At 46.4% G+C, this 26402-nt stretch overlaps 1 protein-coding gene across 1 annotated transcript in view; it reads left to right on the top strand.

Moving 5' to 3' along the window:
- Window positions 1-395: 395 nt before the first annotated feature.
- LOC147746875 (uncharacterized) overlaps window positions 396-26402 on the top strand; it is a 144714-nt gene continuing 118707 nt past the window's right edge. The window contains exon 1 of the mRNA XM_086952280.1: window positions 396-563. Coding sequence (XP_086808406.1) covers window positions 509-563 — 55 coding nt within the window. The 5' untranslated portion in view covers window positions 396-508. The remainder of the gene's footprint in view (window positions 564-26402) is intronic.

Genomic DNA, 26402 nt, shown 5'->3' with positions numbered 1-26402 from the left:
ACATCAGGCCCAGGGGCATCCTTTTTCATACACCCGAATGTATGCGTCACTCACGCTACGCAAGCCGAAGCTCTACTAGAAATGCAGGTCGCAGCTGGAGCAGCGCTCAAAGGCTCCTCAGTGAGGCGGCGTGGGCGGGCCCTACTCATCCATAAGCCAGGCCCCTTGGGCTTGGCTCCTTTAAAAGGGCGTGTCCGAGGAGCAGCTGCAGCAGGAGAGGAGCGAAAGCGTGCATGGGCCCCGCCAACAGACGTGTCAAATCCTGACTCCGCCTGCAGGTGGAGGAGAAGGCGTGGCTAGGTGTAGTTCCTCCAATAGAGCGTGCTCAGGGCGTGGCTCTCCGCCTCGGAGGCGTGTCTGGGAATGTTTTCCTCCAATAGGCAGCGGCAGGGCGTGGCCCGCCTGCGGCACCTTTCTTTGTGTGCCGGCCGGTGCTCGCCCGCCCGTCTGCCGCCGCCGGAGCCATGGTCGAACCCGGGGGCCGCTGAGCACCGTCGCGCGGGGAGAGATGGGGCGGCTCCATGCCCTGCTCTGGTGCCTGGCGCTGGGCGTCGTGCGGGCAGGTAAGGGTGAAGGGGGCCGGGGTCGCCTCGTGTGACTGTGCGGAGTTTACATCTCAAGGAGGCGGTGGATGCTCAGCCCTGGGATATTCATTATTACTTATGCGTTTTTATATACATAGCGCATATTTTACCCAGAGGTGTCGGAGCGATTTACAATAGAGCGTAGTACATTAGACCAGACATTCCAGATAACATGGTAGACGTGACAAAACGTACAACTACTACATCCATCCATCCATTTATTTATTTATTTAATTGTTTATTGCGATTTTCTAGCGCGAACAATACCCGAAGGTGTCGGAGCGCTTTACAAAAGAACCAGTTGAGGTACATAAGGATTTAGGATTACATGAGTTACATAAAAAGGAAAAAAAATGCAAATGTACAAGTTGTAAAGTCACTAAGGAAGAGATACAAATGGATAAACTCTGAGAATCACATAGGAATGGTAGTGAGTACAAAGGTCTACTGCATATACTAGTGGTTAGATTTATCTCTATATACATAGATCTATACAAATAGTAGATATTCTCCGGATTCCTTTTTACCAGCGATTCGGCTTGGACAAGTATACAGTTACTTGTAGTGAGGTGGTTCTTCGTGCACAATTTCATTTAACTGAAAATGTGACGTTCCAAACTAAATTTGGAGCAATAAGGGTTACTTTCATAAGTACATATTCAGCAGTCGAAGCAGAAGGTCGAACTAGTTCTCCAGTCAGGAACATGAAACAGTCCAAGAATTATTGATAATCGCTTCTTTGGAAGAGAAGAGGTTTTTTTTAAAGTCCTTTTGAAGATGAGGAGGGATACAGGGTAAGTGACTTACTGGTGGAAACGATCTGTGCCCTGAGGGGTAGATGCATGAGATGTGCAGTGAATATCCCAATACAGTGATCATCAGAGCTCTGCACTCCTGCAGGGGGCAGTGCTGTGATGTAGTTAGGAAGATGTGGGTGCTGGTTCAGTTGCAGTGGACTACCTACTTGCCTTTATAAGAATCTGTGTACTTCAGCGCCTCATCAGGGGGATTAAGCAACTATATAAATAAAATCACAGCCTTCTACTCTGGGGACAAATATTTGCGTTTCTTATTTTTGGTTGAGTGAAAAATGCATGGAAGAGGCAGCTTGTTTGTCTCAAATAGGGTATACTGTTTCTGCTTTCCATGAAGAATATGTGGGTGCACAGTATTCAGTCTATCAATTAATCAAACTTCATTTGTAAAGTGTAAGACTGTCACCCATGGGGATCAGGGCACTGTGTCTAAGTCGAAAAGCTGGGTCTTGGGTCTCTTACTGGTCTGCCAGTAAGGAGGCTGTACGAAGCTGTAAGGGAAAGGTCGTTCCAGGTCTTGGCAGCGCTGTAGGAGAAGGAGCTACCATCGCTGCAATGGATGTGGGGTGTGTGCGAGGGCGAGTAAAGAGGAGCGCAGGTGTTTAGCATGTTGGTAGAAGTTCAGGCTATGGTTGATATGGGCTTTGTAGGTGTGTGTGTGAGGAAAAACAGTTATCTGTACATACTTTAAACTGTTAGTATATAAAGAAAGCACTTATGGTGTGGTCCAGAGCTGTCTTAATGATCTCTGACTTGCAATTAAAATGCACTTGAAGACCGAAAGGCCCTGTTAAAAATGAATACAGATGATTTTCTGTAAAGTTCTATTTAAGTATCATATCTGGGACTTTGTAGGATCTTAAAACATGAACAATTGCCAGTACGTTTTCTTTGCTCTGGAGAATTTAGCAACTCTCGACACGTATCTCAAAAACGGTCTTCAGCATGCTGTCATTTAGTAAATATAATGTGTTGATATTTTTTTAAGTTGTTGGCTTTGTGAGCTGCGCTTTCACTCAGCACACAAAACCAATACTTAAGCCTCACATTTTTGTTCTCGCTTACGGTGAAAAGTGCATTTTGGAAACGTGCTAACCAAGATAACTTGCTGTTTTATTTTAAAGTATTTTTACTCTGAGTGAGTTCTAAGGTCAGTTATTCTTTTAACCCCTTCGATGCTCATGACGAGCTCAGCTCGTCATGAAAAATGGGAATAAATCAGAAGTAGCACAGAGGGAATCGCTGCAGCACTGATGGTGTTAAGTATGAAAGAGATACTGGTCCTTTAGAATAGGCGACATGGCACAAGATGTCCTTGAGCGTTGAGGCATGATTGCTTGCTCTTTTATCCCACTCTGGCCTTTACTTGGGATACTCCGCCTGTCTATCAGACTTTTTCCTGGTGTATGGTACGTTGTACATATCTTTTAATGTGCGCAGTCCAGGCCTTTTATGAAGTTTCCAGCTCGATGCTAGGAGCTGAAGTCCAGCAGGGGTTCAATTCTGGATTGTTTTTCGCAGGATAGGACGGCTGTTCTCTGAGAGACTTTTGGTTAGGTGTCTGGAGCTTACTCACTGAGGAGGGGATCTAAGAAAGAATGGCAAGCATGGCTTTTCAGCAAGTATCTTCGATAGTAAGCATATAATCTGAAGTCAAATGCATATAACGTGTGGGATTTTTTTTCATATTATGCTTTCACTTTTATTTATAAATCAGACCTTCTTTTTCCCTTTTGTTGCCATTTGGATGTATGCAAGAATATCCTGGTAATCCCTCTCTACTCCACACCAGAGTTTGTGCAAATACTTCTCTGTGTTACTGTGGTCATTATTTGGCAGTCGTACCCGTCTCAGGAGATGTACTCGTCTATGTTGCTGGCTAAGGCGCACTCTCTGGTTGCGTACTTATTTTAGCTCCTTCCCAAAAACTATATTCCACAAAACCTGTAGTACTTGCCATTGACAGGATAATGTAGCAATAAGAGTGTATTTGATTGATTAAAAAATAATGTCTGACTCCGATGTGTTTAAGTTAGCATGACTAGGCCGCAGCCAGCTTGTCGTTGCTTGACAATTCACAATGTCAGAAATTAAAGTGCACTTATATTTTATATGAACACAAATGTATGTGTTTCTCTATGTGCATTTCCATTTCAGAAAATGAGCGAAATAAAAGCTTCCACCACAATCTTTGTTTATTGAGCAAAACCTAACTGTATTTATTCATTTGTGTTCCTCTCAAGGAAGACATGCCCTAAATGTCATTGTCCCTTTCCAAGGTTCTTTGCTAGAGCCTTTTCTATGAACAATTCGTTAGCTGAACTTTCTATTGTATTTCAGTGTTGTATAAACACAATGTCATTTCCTTCATTTTCTATGCACACCTCATTATTTAATAAGCAGTAAAGGAAGTGTTTCTAAATGCATCTTATTTATCATATCTAATGTTTTAAATTAATAATTGACTCACAAGAGCGATGCATTGGTAGTCCAACCCTATTATGTCAAATCTCACCTCTGAATGTGTATATTTCGATCTCGAGAGGACATAGGAATCGTAATAGAGCGGGCTAGATCTCCGTCACATTTGTGATTGAGTATTCCCCTCCACTAAGATCTAAATTAGGCCCCATTTTGGCCCTCTTGATGAACTATATGTAGTTCTGGGTACTTACTTGCTTTCAAGCTTGACTGTATGTTGACCTTCCTGCAAACACCATATGTACATGCATGGATAAATATTTACAAACTCAGGCTATCAGTTTTTGCTGTAAAATACCTTTTTTTAAATGTATTACAGTTGTATTTTATATTTGTCCTCCAATATTTCAAAAGTGGTGCATTTAAAGAAACAATTGCCATTATCAAAATTACTTATTATGACAGATATGTATTATAGGAAAGTAAACCCATAAGCATACCCTCAGCATCTTATACATGATTGATGTATTGATCGACGTATATATGGATATAATGAAACCAGTAAACCTATATATGTATATCTTTTTTTTATCCAGTGCAATGTTTTATATCTTCTGATTTTTATTTGTATTTTCTATATGGGTATCATGTTAAAATCTATATATGTCTACCTTTTATGGTTGGTAATGTATATACATATTTATATATTTTTCTCCCACTGCAGAGGTAAAAAAATAGTTAACTAATGTCCCCAAACCTCATCAAATCACAGCTCTGACTCATCCTATTCTTCTTCCCTAATATCCCCTAACTCCACTCTCTGACTCTATGCTCTTCCCTCCTCTAGCCATCCTTTATCCTCTACATCCAACTAAGAGACTCGCATGTCTACCACTCCCACAACTCTTAATAACAATTTATATTTCTCCCTGCTAATCCACCTATGAGTTCCGGAGTAGAGTGCAACTGGCCAAAAACGCCTCATCAGTGGTAGTTAGCGCTATATAAATACAATTATTTGGTTTTGATTTATTATTGAGATATTCTTTTTTTTATTGCTTATTTATTAACTGAATACTTTTTGCCTCCTGTAATTTTAATTTTGAATAAAGTTTTACAGCTTTGACTTCAAATTGTGCCTTGTGAAGGTTTTTGTTTAATATCATTGGACTTATTCTTATGAAGACTCAGAATAGCCCCGATCCTGTGGACAGACTCTCGTGATTATTTTAATTAGCGTGTTAGCGTACCAGCTCCCTGTGGTGAATCGCACTGTGTGTTGGCGTAAGATAGACTCCACTGGTCCCATCTGGTTACAAGCCAAGCTAGCGTCTAATTAGCCGATGCTTGCCTACATTTGTAATGTAGGGGATATGTGTTCTTTGTCTGCTCTCGCCCACTCACCGGTTCACTATGCTGAAATCCTAACTGGTAATCATAGCTGCTACAACCATCTCACTTACTTTTTTGCTGTGTTCTCTCTTACAGCCTCTTTCTGTCATGAGGTAATAACAGGTGCAGAAACACCCTGACATAAATAGCAGTTTTGTACAGCATCAGGTTTGTTTTTGCACCCTGTGTATTACTTTCCCTCGGCATTATGCGAAATAATGTGCGAAAACTTTTTGTGAGTGCTTGTTATTCCCTCTACAGAAGAGGTCTTGGTGCATAATTCTCTATTCAAGAATCTGCAGTGTTTGAGCTCCTCTTCAAATGGGTGCAAAGTGAGAAACCGGTTGTAAAGACAGCGATTGTCTGGTGTTTCTCTTTGCAGCCAATTTGGAACGACGCTGAATGTAGTATTCTACAAACCTTGCTGTTTATCACTAAGAAGCTTTGGTTCCACCGTTACATTTCTTGTTCACTTGGGATATTTTGTTACTATCATTCCCTCAAACATGACGATTTCTCCAGTGGGGGCTGATGCGGAGGAGCGTAGCCCCACAGTTTTCAAGCAGTGTCTCTAAAGGAGGAATAAAATGGTAATAACTAAGTTATCATTTTATTTTTTCCTTTTTGCGGCAGCTTTGAGTGCGGGGCGGGGCTGCTCGGCTGACAGAGCTGGGGAGGGGAGGAGTGATGTTCACTGTCTAAAGTGCACGTGAATGTTCAGCTAAACATTCATGCGCACTTTGCTTCTTCTCCATGCGGGCTGCATAACAGCCTGCACGGAGAACTATACTGTTATGTAGTACAAGGGATACCCAAAGGAGCAGTAAGTGAGGGACTTTGGGTGCATATATTATTTCAAGGAACAGTGGTCCCTAACAAGCGAAAAATAATAAAGATTCATATAGATCAAAATTGAAATCCATATAGTCCAGCCGGACAAGGTTTGATAACATGAATGTAGGTATAGTCAATAGATTCAGTACAATATCAAAAGTGGGACACAACCGGTGTCCTACTACTGTACAGAGACATTTATGACATACAAAGATAGCAAATAATAAAATCAAATCATCCAGTGTAAGGTGTCGACGGCGTTTCAATGCTCATGAGCATTGGCTTCGTGGCAGCGGAATCCCATTGCGGCAATTTCCCGGGGTTACCATTGATTCCCCATCCCAGCAGACCTGCAATTGCGGAATTTAAGGCATGAATGGTTAATGTCCTGGTGATGATCCCGCTATTCTTTAAGGGGATCGAAACACAGTCGACACCTTACACTGGATGATTTAATTTTATTATTTGCTAAATCACAACAGTGTATTTTTTTGTAAATATCTGTCTGCAAATTCTGGAATATATGCGGACTGCCTATGCTTGCCTCACCTGTCTTTGTATATCATAAATGTCTCTGTACAGTAGTAGGACACAGGTTGTGTCCCACTTTTGATATTGTACTGAATCTATTGACTATACCTACATTCATGTTATTAAACCTTGTCTGGCTGGACAGACTATATGGATTTCAATTTTGATCTATATGAATCTTTATTATTTTTCGCTTGTTAGGGACCACTGTTCCTTGCACGGAGAACTAGCCTATCCTCCCATTCTCTGACTGAGCGCCGATCCACGGCGCTCAGACCAATCACAACGTGGTTATTGGGAGACTGGGAGCCAGTGCGCCTTGGTTCCTGCCCTGGAAGCGGGGAAGAGGACCGAGAGGAAGTGACGGTGGGCGGCAGTGGCTAGCAGGTAAGTGTGTATTTTTTTATTTCATTCCCTCCCCTTCCCCCAGACCCTCCAACCACCTTCAAATACCAGCCGCCTCTGGATTTCTCACTCCTGGGGCCACATGTATCAAACAATTTTGCACTTGCATACAGTGAGAATCGGTAATTTCGCCCATTTGCGAATTCAAAGTAGCATTTAAAGATGTATGAAAGGCTTTGTAGTCACAATTTTAGGTAATCGCAAAAATTGCGATTACCTAAAATTGAAACTACAAATAGGGAATCTCAATTTGCGATTCCCTCAGTACATGTACCAACCATTTTCTAAATGCAAACTGTGCATTTAGAAAATGCCATTAGCATCCATTCCAAGACGATGGTAACCATGTGCAATTTTTGAAAAATGCACAAAAATGCATTTTTCAAATTGCCATGTAGCACATACATGCCCCTAGGGCATGTGTGCCCTTTACATGTGGCCATTTTTTCTAGCTTGCTTCGTGGGGCTTTAGGCCCCAGGCACTCTTGCTATCTTAGGTTATGCAAAAACCTTCGCACCTATGGGCCTTTAAGCCTGTAGGAAGGAATGGAGCAGTATCACATAATACTGATTACCTAATTGTGATTGCAAATCTTTAGGAATGACTATTAGGTAATCACTATTTTCTTACACACCATTTTGCATTCCTTAAAACCTAAAACTAGCAATTTAAGGTTAAGGAATGAAAAATGTATTTTTCGTACATGAGGCTCCATCTCTTTTACTGACCTTAGCCGATGCTTGTGATATTTCACCTTAAATTATCTCAGTGACGGGGTTCGAAAGAGCCGATATTTGCGCCTCTAGGCACCAGGGCGGAAGCTGTCACTGCAGGTCCCAGGGGCAATACAGTTTAGTCACTTCGGGAAACTGTTTAGGACCGAAAGTTGAAGAGAGCAGCGAGGTCTCCAGGACAGGTATTTAAAGCGGACAAGCAGATCCAAGGGGGAACAAGGTGTTGTTTTTTGGGATAGTGCAGACCCTCAAGAATACACTCAGAGGGGCAGGTCATGGTTTATGTGAAATGACGCAGCCAAGGGCAGTGCCTCCGTGGTGTCCACTGCCCTGTAAAATAGATCCCTGCCCCAAGTGTTGCATTGCCTCCAGGAAATGGCAGAATGTTTCATTCAACAACAAAAAACTATGTCCGAGTGATGTAGCCGGTCAAGTCAAGTCAAAGGATTTATATAGCGCACTACATACCCGGAGGGTCTCAAGGCGCTTGAGGAAGGGTGGGGAGTTACTTGTCGAATATCCAAGTTTTAAGTTGCTTTCTGAATGCTAGGTGGTTCTGAGTGAGACGAAGGTGAGTGGGGAGTGAGTTCCAGGTTTTAGCTGCGAGGTAGGAGAAGGATCTACCTCCCATGGTGGTTTTATTGATGCGAGGCACGGTAGCAAAGGCTTGGTTGGAGGATCGTAGCTGGCGGGAGGGGGTGTAGAAGGAAAGTCTTGTGTTGAGGCATTCGGGTCCAAGTTCGTAGAGTGCTTTGTGTGCGTGGGTTAGGAGGCGGAAAGTAATCCTCTTATTGACGGGAAGCCAGTGGAGGTTTTTCAGGTGGCTAGAGATGTGGTCTTTACGCGGGATGTCTAGTATGAGTCTAGCTGATGCGTTCTGGATGCGTTGGAGTTTTTTCTGGAGTTTTGCGGTGATACCGGCGTATAGGGTGTTTCCGTAGTCTAGGCGGCTAGTAACCAGTGCATGGGTGGCCGTTTTTCTGGTGTCGGTGGGGATCCAGCGAAATGTTTTTTTGAGCATGCGGAGAATGTTGAAGCAAGATGATGAAACGGCGTTGACTTGTTTGTTCATAGAGAGTGAGGAGTCCAGGATGACGCCCAGGTTCCGTGCGTGGTCCGTCGGGATGGGTGCCTTTCCAAGGGCCTCTGGCCACCTAGAGTCGTCCCATGCGGAGGGGGAGGTACCTAAGATAAGGACTTCTGTTTTGTCTGAGTTCAGTTTCAGACGGCTGTGCTTCATCCACTCGGCTACTTCTTTCATTCCTTCATGTAGGTTGCTTTTGGCGGCGTCAGGGTCTTTGGTGAGTGATAGGATCAGTTGAGTGTCGTCCGCGTAGGAAATGATGTTGAGGTTGTGTTGGCGAGCGATGGTCGCGAGGGGGCTCATGTATACGTTGAAGAGGGTGGGACTGAGTGAGGACCCTTGGAGTGCGCCGCAGATGACTTCAGTGGCCTCTGAGTTGAATGGTGGGAGGCGGACTCTCTGGGTTCTTCCGGTGAGGAACGAGGTGATCCATTCCAGTGCTTTTCCTTGGATTCCGATGTTTCTGAGGCGCTGTAGAAGGGTGCTATGGCAGACTTTGTCGAAGGCCTCGGAGAGGTCGAGGAGGATGAGGGGGACTGTGTCTCCATTGTCCAGTAGAGTGCGAATGTCGTCTGTTGCTGCGATGAGGGCGCTCTCCGTGCTGTGTTTGGCTCGGAAGCCGGACTGTGAGGAGTCGAGGGATTTGTTGGTTTCGAGGAAGGCGGCGAGCTGGTTGTTGACGGCTTTTTCGATGACTTTGGCCGGGAATGGAAGGAGTGAGATGGGGCGGTAGTTTTTGAGTTCGGTGGGGTCAGCTGTGGGTTTTTTCAGGAGGGCGCTGAGTTCGGCGTGTTTCCATCACATTTAAATGTGTGTGGTGCCATGAGCAGTGATAAATGAGCATGTTGTTTCATGTGTTTTATAAAGCGCTATGTTTGCTGCATGCATGACATCATAGCGCGCTTAGATATGTTAGAAGTGGGATGACTGCTTGAGTGTGAGGGTGTGGCACTTAGTTGGCATCGCTTTCTCACTAGGGGTTGTGTGTGTTTGCTCACAACCCATCCCCAACAATAAAAGCACAAATCGACATAAATGCCATGCGACCATTCCAACCTCATTGAATTGCACAAAACTCCCTTTGACGTCTCAGGCTCTGAAAACTAAGACTCCCTTGTTTTCCTCATCATCCCTCTACCTGGCTAATTGTCTCACAGACATGGTCTGACCCCGGCATTGGCGCTGGGGTAATGGGCTCTGGCTACATCTGATCGCCTTTGTGCTGCATTCCACCACCTTCCAGGAAGCAACTGCTTTTGGTGGACGCGACAGTCTTCTGAGTTTGCTGACCGATGCCATGTGCGCCCACAAAGCATATATTTTGGACATCGAGGTGTTGGCCTTTTTAAGAAATTGCACGGGCTCCGGCTCTTCTGTAAGCTCTTGCCTGGGGGCCTTTCTCCCATAACAGAAGCACCCCACACTGTAAAAGCACCTCACACTAGAACTCTTTCAAGGGAACCCCCATCTTCTCCTTGTCCATCTTGTTTCTCTCCAGGTGACTTACCAAGGGCGGTTATGTGGTAATGGCTGTGCGGCCAAACTAGTTCCTGTCAGTAGGTGCTTGGCATCTCTATTAGTGGGTACGGGGATTAATCTGGAATATAAACTGGGACTGTGGGTGGAGGAAGGAGTCAACAGTTGGCCAATAGTTGTCTTCTGCCATCAATTCATATAGGATCTCTTAAATTGAGGGCCATAATGATCGTCGTAAGAGGTAGACTCCAGATCATAAACTACCTTACTTCCCATTGGTACATGGGTCTGTCAGTCTGTATTTCCAGCTTGTATCGATCTGGTTTGTATTTTTCTATGTGTATGAGGCGACCGTAAGGTTGGTATGCCGGTTCCACAGAAAGTTCCTAAAAGCTAATGTCTACATTTCAGCCAACTGTCCATTGCTGTTTTTCTGAACACTAAGCCCTGACTGTCACTCTAACGACACAAGCTATTGCATGTCGTGGCCTCGGGTTGCATCAGCCGGGGGTTTCATTGCAATCCCAACTGACCTAAGAAAAGCATGAGCGGGAAACCTGTCCGCTGCCAGTCCCGCCCACTGGTAAGCAACGTACAATTCAATGAAGAGCAACACACCAAGTGTGAGAAGTTGGCCTGATATGTGATGTCCACTGTTCTAGTGAACACCCTGTATCAGTCCAAACGACCCTTATGGTGATTGGTTGTAAGTCAACCTTATAGACCAGCTATCCTATTGGTAGCATGGACAAAAGCAGTCTTAGGCTAAACTCAAGAGGGCATCTGAAGCCAGCTGTTCTACCATATGCAATCCTTTTAACATCAAATGAAAGGACACCACACAAGGGATATATTTATAAAATATATGTATTTATTACTAGAATAATCCCCTATACTCTTTATGAGCACAGAAGCACAAGCGTTAAACACAGAACTTCATATAATATACAAAAGTTGCACAGCTATGGATAGGCGGGGTGGCCCGTCAAACCATATATTAAAAAAGTGGTATAAGTACCACGTCACGAACAATGAACAGGCCTTTGGCCTTGGGAATCGCTGGGGCTACACTGGACTAATGAAGGTTAGGACATAGGAGGCCCACAGGATATGGGTGCAGTGTCTATAGGCAACCATGTGCACCAATGCAAGTCAATGGTGTGTAAAAGAAAGTTATAGGTTTGGGAGTCTTCCGACTGGACTAGAACTTAGCCACTTGAAACTAGGACACTAGAGATGTAAATCACTACAGGGGCACCGGAGTACCCTTGTTACCTCACACACAGGAAGCGGGTGCATAGGTGTCAAAGTGCGTCGGGTTTCGTCGTGGAGTCCTATGGAGCCTGGAGGAAAAGATGCTGCAGTCGAAGGATCGTCGTCACAGAGGCCACTAGCCAACGGGCAAGTGAACGGACAACGCGTCGAGCAAGAAAAGGGCCCTACGCAGCACTCGGTGAGTGTGGAGAGGTGATCTTCGGTGCACAGGCTGCTTGGGGCTGGGTCTTCTAAATCCCCAATGCACAGCTTCGAGGGTGCCTCAGGAGCTGCACAGGAAGCACTTCGCTGGCTTTCCAAGATGGCCGGTCCTACGTCTCTCGTCTCCTCCAGGGGTCTCAGCTTTGCTGGGACTGTGAATCGGGCTGTTGGAAGTCTGTGAGTCCAGGTCTTGTCGGTCTCTGTCGTTCGAGCTCCGGCGGGAGCAACGGCAAAGAAAACCTTTGAGCGCTGATGGTGCCTGCTTGCACAGGGTGGCCACTCCTTGACCACAAGGGAGATTCTTCAGTCTTCTACATTGAGTAGGATGTCGAACGGTCCAGATTTTCATATCAAAGTTTCAGTCAGGATGATCTAATGTCTATGGGCACAGCTCCTACCTTTATTCCAAATCTAGGGGCTGGATCTCCTGCTAGGTCTCTCCTATGGGTGGGACCCAGGAAGGGGGTGGTTACACCCCTTTCCCTTTGTCCAGTTGCGCGCTGGGGCTGGAGAGCCCCAGCACCGGTTAGAACTGGACTTTGCATGGGATACCTTGTGTGCCCCAGGCAGTGTCTAGTTTCATTCAGCCCTCCCTGCCCCAATCCACTATCTCCTGTCTGGTGGGGTGTAACACCTCCCTGTGACAGGAAACCTTTTGTCCAGGCCTCCCCTGCTAGAGTTTCGGTCAGCAGCAGGATGCCAGACTTGTGTCTGTGGCAGCAGCATCCATTTTGTGATGCTGAGTCTCTGGTTAGATTTAACCGCGTTTAAGGAAAGTAACATGTCTTCCTCCTCCCTCTAGAAGGATGGAATGCTACCCCCGTCGCGAGGACTGGCGAGTGGGTAGTATTCCAAAGCGTATGACACCTTACACGACATGTTTTGATAAAGCCAAACCATAGTTGGCATTTAACCGCGAGGTTCATAATGCACTTAAGAGTATATGGTATGGCAATATCCCAGAACAGCTATAAGGACATGGTTCCGAAAGCTGCAGACAGGCTCAGCTCATGCTACAGCACCATCTCACATAAAACCAAGCACTCTGCCTCCAGGATTGTTAAGGCATGCCATAGGAGTGACTTATAGATGTATATGTGTCCAGATATAGGTTTTGACATAGGTATACTATATCTTAGCAAGGGGTGATTACACCACCTTGCCTCAGCTGAGTGATTAGCCAGTTGTGTCAGTTTGGTTGGCCAGCCAGGGGTGGCAAAAGATATGCGGCAGCCCCTGGTAGGCTTTGGATGCACCTATGCCCTTGGTACCTATAGTACACTGTACAGGGGCTGATAAGGTGACCCCATCCCAATTGGAGATGTACCTAGGGTACATGGAGTCCATTTTAAAGAGAGAGCAGATAGCCTGGGGCCCTGATAAGCAGGATCCCAGGCCAACTAAGTCGAAAACTAGCTAAACACTAGGCAAAAAATCTGGGGTAACCATTGTCAGGTATCCACCTTCCTACACCAAGGGAGTAAACACATCTCAAGTATGCGCTTCCAAATATTCAACGTCAACACTCGTGGCATATTAATTGATCCACACCTATTACGTGGAATTATACATGCACCAAGGCACACACACAATGTACCAAAAGTACACAAACAAACACAAACCAAATCCAACACAAATGTACACGCACAAAGTAGAACAAAACACACACACATTACACCACAATCGCAATGCCCTACAACTATCTAAAGAGACACTATGCACGTCAAGCACACGCATAAGCAGTGAACAACAAACAGACAAAGGCACACGCAAATTATCGCACGTATACACACGTGCATCAAACATCCTCGAGAAGCAGCTGCAGATGTATTTTTAAGACAGAAAGACCTGCTCCTGCCACAGATCGGGTACTTCATTACTAACCAGTTTTTATCCAGGTTTTTTGTCATTTATTTAGCAGCTCTATGCTTTCGAGCAGAAATCATGTATAAAAGAACAGGCATGCTGCATTGCCGGTAAACTGTGTTAGTGGTTAACGTCGAATCAGCAAGCAATTGCAAAACTAGTGGGTCTGACCATTATTTTTTTTAGTTTATTTTGCAGACTTTAGCAATATGCAAAAAAAAAATCGGCAACATATAAAAATATGAAATGGACGTGTGGCCAGGAAGCCCTGGCACACCAGCCCTGATACTTTATGCTCTCCTTTTCAGCTGTGCTCATGTGATCAAGGAAAACGGTGTCATTCTCAGTGCAAGCAGCCAATGGCTGAAGTTGGCTGAACCATTGCCCCATGATGTGTGATGTGGTTGGCGGAATAAAAATGTGAATGACAGTTGAACCGACCAATTGATAAAAAGTGCTGACTGGAAGCCCCAGTACATACGTATGCATTTTTGGAATGATTTTTGCTACAATATAAGATTGGCGAGACAGTTAGAGATGCCTCCAGTCCAGACCTAAAAATAAAAATGGCGTTGTGGATTCTGTTGTGCGAGTTGGGAATGAATGGCTCGGAGTGACAAGTATTGTACATTTTGACACTTCACTGGTCATCGGTAAGCTTCAGCAGAGATACAGGTACCAGCGTTGGGTATACTGCGGCCATGCTGTTGGTACTCTTGTTTAAAGGAACATCTCTTTAAGATGATCTTGAAGTGAAGAGGCCGGGTATTACCCTAAGCCTTACAGAAGGGGGCTTTCCCATAGAGAGGTGCAAGTAGATGGAATGAGCTGTGCTTTAAATGATATTATTGAAGTGCTGGTACTCACTAACCAGAGTACCTGTTTGCTACTGAGAAGTGCAGGTACTCTCCCATTAAATGTATTGCAGCAGTGCTGAGAAGTGCCGGTACTCTCTCATCAAATGTATTGCCGCAGTGCTGAGAAGTGCCGGTACTCTCCCATTAAATGTATTGCAGCAGTGCTGAGAAGTACTGGTACTCTCCCATTAAATGTATTGCAGTAGTGCAGAGAAGTGCCGGCACTCTCCCATTAAATATATTGCAGTAGTGCAGAGAAGTCCTGGTACTCTCCCATTAAATATATTGCAAAAAACAATTTGATGGACAGAATGTAGATCAATGTCTTACATTCACCCCAGTACACGGATCTGGGCCTAAATCCATCGTTTTTTGCACTCCACACCACCCTGGGTCAGAAAATGGCTTTATGCAAATCAGCTCTGACCCTGTGCCCCATGGGAACAGTCCAGTCCGAACTACAACAGCCATATCTTTCCCAGACCGGAATCAAGCATCCGAGGACCGGACCGGTTTCGAGGTAACACCTCTCATCAGCCCGGCTAGCTTGACTCCAGTGGTGTGGAGGCTCTGGGACCCACGTCTGAGCTACCCCAGTACACTTAGGGAGAAAATTACATCACTTGTTGTTTTTGCAATTGCCGCCCTAAGTGCGCTGGGGATGCCCAGACGTCGGTCCCAGGCGCTCCACACCACTTGGAGTCAAGCTAGCCGGGCTGATGAGAGGCGTTACCTCGAAACCGGTCCGGTCCTCGGATGCTTGATTCCGTTCTGGGAAGGACATGGCTTTTGTAGTTCGGACTGGACTGTTCCCATGGGGCAACAGGGTCAGAGCTGATTTGCATATCGCCATTGTCTAACCCAGGGTGGTGTGGAGTGCAAAAAAACGATGGATTTGGGCCCAGATCTTTTGACTGGGGGAATGTGTGACATTGATCCACATTCGGTCCATCACTTGTTGTTTTTGCAATTAAATATATTGCAGCAGTGCAGAGTAGTGCGGGTACTCTCCGACTAAATGTATTGCAGCAGTGCAGAGAAGTGCGGGTACTCTCCCATTAAATGTATTGCAGCAGTGCAGAGAAGTGCGGGTACTCTCCCATTAAATGTATTGCAGCAGTGCAGAGAAGTGCGGGTACTCTCCCATTAAATGTATTGCAGCAGTGCAGAGAAGTGCGGGTACTCTCCCACTAAATGTATTGCAGCAGTGCAGAGAAGTGCGGGTACTCTCCCATTAAATGTATTGCAGCAGTGCAGAGAAGTGCGGGTACTCTCCCATTAAATGTATTGCAGCAGTGCAGAGAAGTGCGGGTACTATCCCATTAAATGTATTGCAACAGGGCTGAGAAGTGTGGGTACTCTCCCATTAAATATATTGCAGCAGTGCAGAGAAGTGTGGGTACTCTCCCATTAAATATATTGCAGCAGTGCAGAGAAGTGCTGGTACTCTCCCATTAAATGTATTGCAGCAGTGCTGAGAAGTACTTGTACTCTCCCATTAAATGTATTGCAGTAGTGCAGAGAAGTGCCGGTACTCTCCCATTAAATGTATTGCAGCAGTGCTGAGAAGTACTGGTACTCTCCCATTAAATGTATTGCAGTAGTGCAGAGAAGTGCCGGCACTCTCCCATTAAATATATTGCAGTAGTGCAGAGAAGTCCTGGTACTCTCCCATAAAATATATTGCAGCAGTGCAGAGTAGTGCGGGTACTCTCCGACTAAATGTATTGCAGCAGTGCAGAGAAGTGCGGGTACTCTCCCATTAAATGTATTGCAGCAGTGCAGAGAAGTGCGGGTACTCTCCCATTAAATGTATTGCAGCAGTGCAGAGAAGTACTGGTACTCTCCCATTAAATGTATTGCAACAGGGCTGAGAAGTGCGGGTACTCTCCCATTAAATATATTGCAGCAGTGCAGAGAAGTACGGGTACTCCCCCACTAAATGTATTGCAGCAGTGCAGAGAAGTGCGGGTACTCCCCCACTAAATGTATTGCAGCAGTGCAGAGAAGTGCGGGTACTCTCCCATTAAATGTATTGCAGCAGTGCAGAGAAGTGCGGGTACTCTCCCATTAAATGTATTGCAGCAGTGCAGAGAAGTGCGGGTACTCTCCCATTAAATGTGTTGCAGCAGTGCTGAGAAGTACTTGTACTCTCCCATTAAATGTATTGCAGTAGTGCAGAGAAGTGCCGGTACTCTCCCATTAAATGTATTGCAGCAGTGCTGAGAAGTGCCGGTACTCTCCCATTAAATGTATTGCAGCAGTGCTGAGAAGTACTGGTACTCTCCCATTAAATGTATTGCAGTAGTGCAGAGAAGTGCCGGCACTCTCCCATTAAATATATTGCAGTAGTGCAGAGAAGTCCTGGTACTCTCCCATTAAATATATTGCAGCAGTGCAGAGTAGTGCGGGTACTCTCCGACTAAATGTATTGCAGCAGTGCAGAGAAGTGCGGGTACTTTCCCATTAAATGTATTGCAGCAGTGCAGAGAAGTGCGGGTACTCTCCCATTAAATGTATTGCAGCAGTGCAGAGAAGTACTGGTACTCTCCCATTAAATGTATTGCAACAGGGCTGAGAAGTGCGGGTACTTTCCCATTAAATATATTGCAGCAGTGCAGAGAAGTGCGGGTACTCTCCCATTAAATGTATTGCAGCAGTGCAGAGAAGTGCGGGTACTCTCCCATTAAATATATTGCAGCAGTGCAGAGAAGTGCGGGTACTCTCCCACTAAATGTATTGCAGCAGTGCAGAGAAGTGCGGGTACTCTCCCATTAAATGTATTGCAGCAGTGCAGAGAAGTCCGGGTACTCTCCCATTAAATGTATTGCAGCAGTGCAGAGAAGTGCGGGTACTATCCCATTAAATGTATTGCAACAGGGCTGAGAAGTGTGGGTACTCTCCCATTAAATATATTGCAGCAGTGCAGAGAAGTGCGGGTACTCTCCCATTAAATATATTGCAGCAGTGCAGAGAAGTGCTGGTACTCTCCCATTAAATGTATTGCAGCAGTGCTGAGAAGTACTTGTACTCTCCCATTAAATGTATTGCAGTAGTGCAGAGAAGTGCCGGTACTCTCCCATTAAATGTATTGCCGCAGTGCTGAGAAGTGCCGGTACTCTCCCATTAAATGTATTGCAGCAGTGCTGAGAAGTACTGGTACTCTCCCATTAAATGTATTGCAGTAGTGCAGAGAAGTGCCGGCACTCTCCCATTAAATATATTGCAGTAGTGCAGAGAAGTCCTGGTACTCTCCCATTAAATATATTGCAGCAGTGCAGAGTAGTGTGGGTACTCTCCGACTAAATGTATTGCAGCAGTGCAGAGAAGTGCGGGTACTCTCCCATTAAATGTATTGCAGCAGTGCAGAGAAGTGCGGGTACTCTCCCATTAAATGTATTGCAGCAGTGCAGAGAAGTGCGGGTACTCTCCCATTAAATATATTGCAGCAGTGCAGAGAAGTGCGGGTACTCTCCCATTAAATGTATTGCAGCAGTGCAGAGAAGTGCCAGTACTCTCCCATTGAATGTATTGCAGCAGTGCAGAGAAGTGCCAGTACTCTCCCATTAAATGTATTGCAACAGTGCAGAGAAGTGCGGGTACTCTCCCATTAAATGTATTGCAGCAGTGCAGAGAAGTGCCAGTACTCTCCCATTAAATGTATTGCAACAGGGCTGAGAAGTGCGGGTACTCTCCCATTAAATATATTGCAGCAGTGCAGAGAAGTGCGGGTACTCTCCCATTAAATGTATTGCAGCAGTGCAGAGAAGTGCCAGTACTCTCCCATTAAATGTATTGCAACAGGGCAGAGAAGTGCTGGTACTCTCCCATTAAATATATTGCAGCAGTGCAGAGAAGTGCCAGTACTCTCCCAATAAATATATTGCAGCAGTGCAGAGAAGTGCCAGTACTCTCCCAATAAATATATTGCAGCAGTGCAGAGAAGTGCCAGTACTCTCCCAATAAATATATTGCAGCAGTGCAGAGAAGTGCCAGTACTCTCCCAATAAATATATTGCAGCAGTGCAGAGAAGTGCCAGTACTCTCCCAATAAATATATTGCAGCAGTGCAGAGAAGTGCGAGTACTCTCCCAATAAATATATTGCAGCAGTGCAGAGAAGTCCCGGTACTCTCCCATCAAATGTATTGCAACAGGGCTGAGAAGTGCGGGTACTCTCCCATTAAATATATTGCAGCAGTGCAGAGAAGTGCGGGTACTCTCCCATTAAATGTATTGCAGCAGTGCAGAGAAGTGCCAGTACTCTCCCATTAAATGTATTGCAGCAGTGCAGAGAAGTGCCAGTACTCTCCCATTAAATGTATTGCAACAGGGCAGAGAAGTGCTGGTACTCTCCCATTAAATGTATTGCAGCAGGGCTGAGAAGCGCAGCCCTTACAAATTAAAGAAGTATAAGCCCATTTAAAGTACTGAGAATTGGTAAAGGTGGCGTTAAGTGCAGAGGACTTTATGAACTATGAGCAGGAGAAGACCAATGTATTTTATTTTCTAAATTCGGGTAAATAATATTAAAGTGACCTCTGGGGTTGCTTGACCTGTCATTGGTAGCTGTAATGCCATTTTAAGCGTGAATGATGCACCACTTTTATTCTTTTCTCGTTTTCTCCTGCTCTGGGATGCGCCTGCATTTAAATGGCTGCCTTCTGCCACAGTGGAGCATGAATCCACATTTAAAAGATATATAGATATTGCATTCCTTATGGCTTCAAGTCAGGCAGGCATAGGGCAGCTGTCGGTGCTGTAAAAATCTATGTCTTCCAGCCTACATTTGCAAACGGAATATTCACTATCTTTGGAATTTCTCCTGGGAGCATGCCACAGTTGTTTCTGTCGCTCAAGGGGCCAGCGGGGGGTAACCCCGTAGGATTACGGTTCGAGGTCAGACCTTCGAACTTCAGTTCTGTTTTTTCAGCTGCTAAAATGCTACTTTGCCTGGCGCTTGTGCAGCCAGTTTTCCCAAAACGAACCCACCGCCCATGGTGACGCGCACTCAGCCCACACTGGAGTCAAACACAGTGAGGCAACGAAAAACATGGGCGAAGAGAGTCTGGGAAGGAACAAGGAGGGTCTAATTAAAGTTACGGCTAATGCTTAGTGTCGGGAGATGGGAAGGAAGTAAGGACCGGAATAAAACCAGAGTAAAGAAAGGAAATATAAGGGTATAAAGTTAGAGATGTGTTGGAGAATGTGGTGAGGCAAAACACACAGGCGAAGGGTGAGTGGTTTGGGATAGCTTAAAGTAGAGAAACCGGAGAATGTAAGGTGAAAGGTTACGCAAAGGGTGGAGGGGTGTATGTAGCCCATACTATTTTAAAAAAATCACCATGGGTTTGCGGCACAAAAAAATTGTTTGCGAACTTAAAATAAACCGATGGAAAGAATAGAATCCCAAAAGTATGATACATAAATGAGTGATTGATTTCAATGTCATTATTTATTTATGAAAAACAAACGTAACCCCCGACCCAGCAGCGCTGTGTAATATCTACATCTAACACTGGGGAGGCTGAAATCAAACGCCCTACAATGTCTACTTTTGTTAGTTACTCCACTGTGTGTTCTAAAAAATACACATGGTGCTAAGGGGGTAAATTTCTGATCCCTTTGATAATTGCAGCTTTGTGCCTCCATCAGTATTGATCCTGGAGCAAACAGGTCTGATGTGTTTTGTTTGAACCTCAATATTGTGGGCCGACTCCTGGAGTTGGTATGGATCTGCAGGGGACAATTCCCGGAGTGCGTTCACTCCTGCAGAAATGACGCTATTTGTGTAGCTTATCCTTTGTAGTATACGAAGGGTCAGTAGAGGGAATGGGGTTCTTCTGGATAGTCAAGGAAGGTCCCTACTGAAAGAAAGACCTTGTACTACTGTTTGAATTTTGGGCAATGAATCCCACTTGCACACGCGTTGACACCCTATCACTGCCATAATGCAGCGAGATAAGTGACTTGAAGAGTCGTATGTGGTGGGATTAGGTCATATCCTGAATTACAAAGGTTTCAGCGCAGAAGTGACTTGCTATGGGGAGGATAAAGTTGTAGTAGTTCAGGTGGTGCTCGGAGGCGCGGGTTCTCGCCTGGTTACCATAGTGAGACAGAAAACGAAACACTGTTGGCTGATGTAGGCCACGCTCCACGTCACGCAGGGAGCAGCTGCCTGAAGATGGAGTGGGAGCCAATCAAGGGACTTAATTAAAGGGAAGTGCATGAGTCGCTCGTTTCGCGAGACGCTTGTTGCAGCGCCCAGCTGGATCCAGAGGAAGAAAAGGATATAACCTAGATTCAGTGTGGGGGCTTCACCTGTAGCAGAGCCCCCACTGGAAAGAGGCCATTGTGGACTTAGGGGCAAATTTATGAAGGGCTTGCGCCACGTTTACGCCGCCGTTGCGTGACGCAACGGCGCGGAAACGTGGCGCATCCCTGCGCCCTATTTACAACGTGACGCATCTAGGAGATGCGTCACGTTGTACAGCACTGCGCCATGAGGAGGCGTTCCTGCGCAGGGGGGTCCTTCCTGCGCAGGAACGCCTCTTGAAAGTGGCTGAGTGAAATCTATGAGATTTCACTCAGTCACTTTCAGGGCAATTCTGCGTCAAAACCCTGCGCCTGCTTGAAGCAGGCGTAAGGCTTGAGGCAGCATTGAAAGAATAGGCCCCCTCAGAGCATTGCTGGAGCTGCGTCGCGCTTGCGACGCAACTCCAGCAATGCGCCACATTTCCGGCACAGATGCGTCACGCATCTGTGCCGTTTTTGCCCCATGGTGCGCCGCATCATAAATGCGGCGCACCATGGGTGGCGTAGCTGTGGCGCACTGTGGCGCATGTTAACTGGCGCATCCCTCGGGATGCGCCAGTTAACATAAATCTGCCCCTTAGTGCTTACAAGTAGGGGTAGTCCTAAATAGCTGGGCCCTTTCCCCCAAGTTATAGGTGCCTTGAGTTGACCTTTGACCCCTTCTATACATCAAAGGTAGAGACAGTTCATGGTCTTTGATCTCCAAGATTAGCGGGTGTAAGCAGAACTCATGGAGGGTGCCGATGAGGGACACAAACCACCAGCTGCTAACACAAGAACAACCGGAAGACAGATGCTTCGTCACTTCCTAGAGTGGCTGCCATCTTGTCATGAAGGACTAATGCTAAATTGAAAATTAACAGGATAGCAGGTAAAGAACATAAAAACGTGTGCGTGTGTGTATGTATATGTGTGTGTGTGTGTATGTGTATATATATATATATATATATATATATATATATATATACATATATATATACATATATATATTTATATAGTATTAATTATTTGTATGTATATACATTTGCCAGAAGACACGGCCGTTGACATTTAGCGCTGCAAATGTGCCGTGGTAGCACGAAATTTGAGGGCGTCTTTGTCTCTCATTCACCTTCTGAACTCCAGCACGGCTATTTTGGGGGGTGCTGCACCACCCTCGCACCCCTTCTTCCAGCGCCGAGGTGAGCTGCACATTACCACAGCTCCAGTCTGCGGCCAGGCCTTCAATGCGCCCTTTCTCTGCCCCCACAATGCCTCCTTTGCTGCCGCCTGCCCCTGCCCTCTGGGGCCCGGTGATCCACTCCAGGCCGCGGCTGCTGCTGTTCGGACAAGGCCTCATTGAGGCAGGGACGGGCGAGGAGAAGGGGGCGGCAGCAGGTAAACACATCCAGCCGCCACCTGCCAGACCCACCCTGGCACCCACCCCTCCGACTGAGATAGTACTGCTAGTAACAGGAGAATGGGTAGCTCTGCTAGCTGTGTCGAGAGCCTGTAACATCTGGATGCATAGCTCTGTTACCTGTGGTAAACGTCTCTAAGAGGAGAATGGGTAGCTCTTCTAGCAATGGGAAGAGGCTGTGACATCTGGAGTGATAGCTCTGTTACCTAAGGGAGAAGTCTAAGAGGAGGAACGATAGCGCGCTGCTAGCTGTGGTGAAGGCCTGTCACATCTGGAGTGATAGCTCTGTTACCCTTGGCGAAAGCCTGTAAAAAGAGACAGGATAGCTGTGCTAGCTGTGGGTGAGTGTGTAACATCCAGAGCGATAGCTCTGTTTTCTGTGATGAAAGTCTAAGTAGAGAAAGGATAGCTCTGCTAGGTATGTTGATAGCCTGTAAGATCTGGAGGAATACCTATGCTAAGAGCCTGTCAGAGCAGAAAGCATCGCCCTGCTAGCTACACAGAGCCTGTAGGAGCTGGCAGGATTTTACGCTGGTAAGATCTGAAGAGCTAGCACTGTTGCCTATGTTGAGATAGCCTGTAAGATCTGGAGAGCTAGCACTGTTGCCTACGGCGAGAAGCCTGTAAGATCTGGAGAGCTAGCACTGTTGCCTATGGTGAGATAGCCTGTAAGATCTGGAGAGCTTGCACTGTTGCCTACGGCGAGAAGCCTGTAAGGGCAGAAAGGATAGCGCTGTTAGCGATGGTGGAAGCCTGTAAGATCTGGTGCGCTTTGACTGCTGTATGATCTGAAGGGATAGCCTTTGTTCTCCACAGTGAAAGCCTGTAAGAGCAGAAACGGCAGCTCTGCTGTCTGTGGTGAGATCCTGTAAGGACTGGAGAGATTTCACTGCTATTTCAAGAGCCTGTGAGATCGGGAGGGTAGCACAGTTGTATTTGGCTATAGCCTGTAAGAGCCGGATAGATGGATCTACTAATGTTAGGAGCCTATAAGCCTCTATGTGGTGAGGCTGCTGGCTGTGATGCGAGCCTGTGAGCTCCGGGGGCACAATATGAGATCTAGAGAGAGGAGTGTGCTGTCTCGGATCAGGAGGGATATGACTGCTGTTCACGGAGAGAGCCTGTAAGATCTGCAGCTATGGGGGCTGCTGTGTGATCAGAGCCTGTAGGCCAGGAGGGACAGCAGTGCTATCTTTGAGAGCTTGTACGACCCGTAGAGGTGTCCCAGTCGAGAGCCTGTGTGACCGGAAGTGACGGCCCTGATGTCAGCAGGGAGCCTGTAGCATCTTGCGGGATAGCTGCGCTGTCCAAGGGTTGTTGCCGACGGGAAGGGGGGGCTCTGGGGCCTTACAGCAGGCCTCTCGGATCTTCTCTGGCTGCAGCGCCCTGAGGCCGGCGTGCGTGGGCGCAGCTGGTGTGCTGCACCCGGGGAGGGCGCTGCGGGCCCGGGCAGGCCTGTGCCTGTAGGATCCCCAGGGCGGCGCGGCCGACGTGTTCATTGTAGTGTAAGCGCGTGCACGATCAGTGTCAGCATGTCAAGTACAGTCCTGTGCGGTGTGCCATGGACGACCCGGCCGCGCCTCCAGGCGCTTTACACTCGAGAGGAGCGGAAATCGCAACCCGGGCCTTCAGAAGGCATTAATGAGGTATGATGAACAGAAACGAGAGGGTCGGAGACCGTGTTATTGTGAGCCTACTGCAACGGACTCCGGGCGCACTGCACCTTTGTGTAGGACCGCAGTGCCTGTGCACAGACAGAGCCCAGCCCCCCCCACCCCCCCGTGAAAGGGAGTGATAATCCTAAAGTAGGCCCTCAGTCCCAGCAGAACAAGGAGCCTCGGAGTTTTAACAGATGCTTCACACAAATCCGGCACGCAAGTGGTTACATTTTGTGCCTCAATTTAAAATCACATTGAAAAGTTGTTCCGCCGGGAGAGTTGTTTTCCTGTGTGAGCGACTGCTGCCTGCAACCTGTGAAGCGGCGCCGCGTTTGTCTCTTGTCCGTTTTGTACTGTGGCAATCAACCCGGATGTGACCTTTGCTCTTCCACTGTAGAATGACTGTCTGCAGAGAATATGCCTCATTAAGCCACATTTATTTGCAATGCCAAGGCACAAACATGACTGCAGCTATTATGCGGCAAGAGAGGACCAAGTTATGCGGCTGGGTTGACTAAACCTTGTGTCAAGAAAGGCAAATAATTCAGCAACATTTGTGATAGTGCTACACTATTTTATTGTTTTTATCCAAGTTACCAGTGCCTTAGCCAAGGTTTCATCTCGCCATAACACGCAAATACAGCACTAAGCTACTGAAAGTTGACATTCAACCTTTGCAAAGTGCCCTCCACTGCTCAACAACACGCGTCGCTGCTTTTGTAAAACTTTTGATCCTTTCGAACAAAACTTTTTAAAGTTAAAACATGCAACTTATGCAGCAGATGATAGTGTGTCAAACCCATAACAATGTGGCAAACACCGTGGGCACAGAATCGCACAATGCCCGTGGCCCAGGGGCAGAAGGATATATTCAAAAGGAAATTCCGAGTCATTTGTTTTACTACATCAGGTGCTTGACACTCTCCTGAAGTGGGACATTCTGCATGACATTATTCAAATGTTTTTCAGATATAAAAGTTAAATCTAAGAGACGGCACAAGAAGATACTTTTATGTTAATGGTACGGCTGCTCCCGAACTTACCTATAAACGTCTCTGCACTTCAGTGCCCGCAGTTTAATGACAGTGGCGGCTGCCAGTGGTAAGAGGGGCAGGGTTGGGGGGGGGGAAGGGGGAGTCCATGTAATAGGTATAATTTAAATAAATGAATAATACCTATTCTGCGTCTGTCGACTCCCTAACCCCCCTGTGCCCCGCCTCACCGCATTTACCTGTGCCAGCTGCCGTTGTGTAATAAGCAGTTAGATGGCGGGGTCCAGAGCTCTAGGACCCCTTCCAGCAGACCCATGGGGTGCAGCACAACTAATCACCCAATCCGCATTTGGCTCAATCCGAACATCTGTGTTACGTTGGACTTCTATCTGTAAAGACATGAGACTTGGTTAACTTTGGCTTTAATTCCTGCATTTTTCATTAACACGTGTGATTGGCAACCCTTGCCCTTCCTTTGCAAGTCATACGTTGTATTTGACAGGGTCATAAATCACGCCCAGTCGTAAATCAATCACTGTTAACCATAAACATGTCGTACTACGTCTTAAATCGGATCATGCTTCAATTGTTGCTATGCCATCACCTTGTGGGGCAGGTGGGTGGGGTAAATCGAGTTTCTGTGTTGAAATTGTCCTTTGACTGTGGAGGAGGGGGAGCGGGGTTGTGGTCATGTCACTGCTGTTAGGCTCAACTCACTACCTCATTTATTTATTTGTTTATAACGTTTTATATAGTGCGTACAAAATCCTGAAGGATAGTAAACAGTGGTACACGTAAAGAGTATAATATTACATCTGTCCATCCTTGCTCTGCTGTCTGGCGGGTCTGGGCTGTGAGTGCAGTGCTCTGCATACTCACCCCTGTCGGGCAACTTACCCCGCTGGGCAACTTACCCCGCTGGAAAGGGGTCCCCAGGCAAGAGACCTCCATCCGCCACCCCACCCTGCCAGTGTATGTCCTTTTACCAATACTTGCGTCTTGTGTGGCTCAATGGTTAGAGCGGCAGACCCTGATGCAGAGGTCTAGCCCGGGACCAGGGTTCAATTCCCTGCTTCAGCGGGTCTTGGGCTCAAAATTCCACGGACCTGATAATTCTCGCCTCGGTGCCTATTCCAATCATGGAGTCCCACTCTGCAACCCTGGGCAATCTCTTGCTTAATCTCCGCAATGGCCCCCACAACGCTAAGGATGCCTGGCCTTCACCCTGGGGGTGCCCAGGAGTGGATGCTTCACAGGGAAAGCCAGGACGGGTTCCACAGCGGTTTTCGTACAAGCGCCTTGAGACCCTTGCGGGTGAGTAGTGAGTATCAATTTACAATTTTTTTTACCTCCATGAGCTCTTCAAGTAGACACATGGGGGTGTGCAGTACGGCTAAAGACAGATGTTCTATCACTTTGTTTGACACACGCAGACAGGCTTTGTTTTTTTTTTTACACATTTTTATAGTTCAGCCACACTTTACTTAGAGTTCCTGCAGGGGTAAACGGTCCAGGGGTCCCAGGTCTATTTCAAAATGTAAGCCATGAAGGAACCGTACTCCA

This window comes from Lissotriton vulgaris, chromosome 1_1, assembly GCF_964263255.1.
Source record: "Lissotriton vulgaris chromosome 1_1, aLisVul1.2, whole genome shotgun sequence".
Lineage (NCBI taxonomy): Eukaryota > Metazoa > Chordata > Amphibia > Caudata > Salamandridae > Lissotriton > Lissotriton vulgaris.
This window is presented reverse-complemented; position numbering and strand designations above follow the sequence as displayed.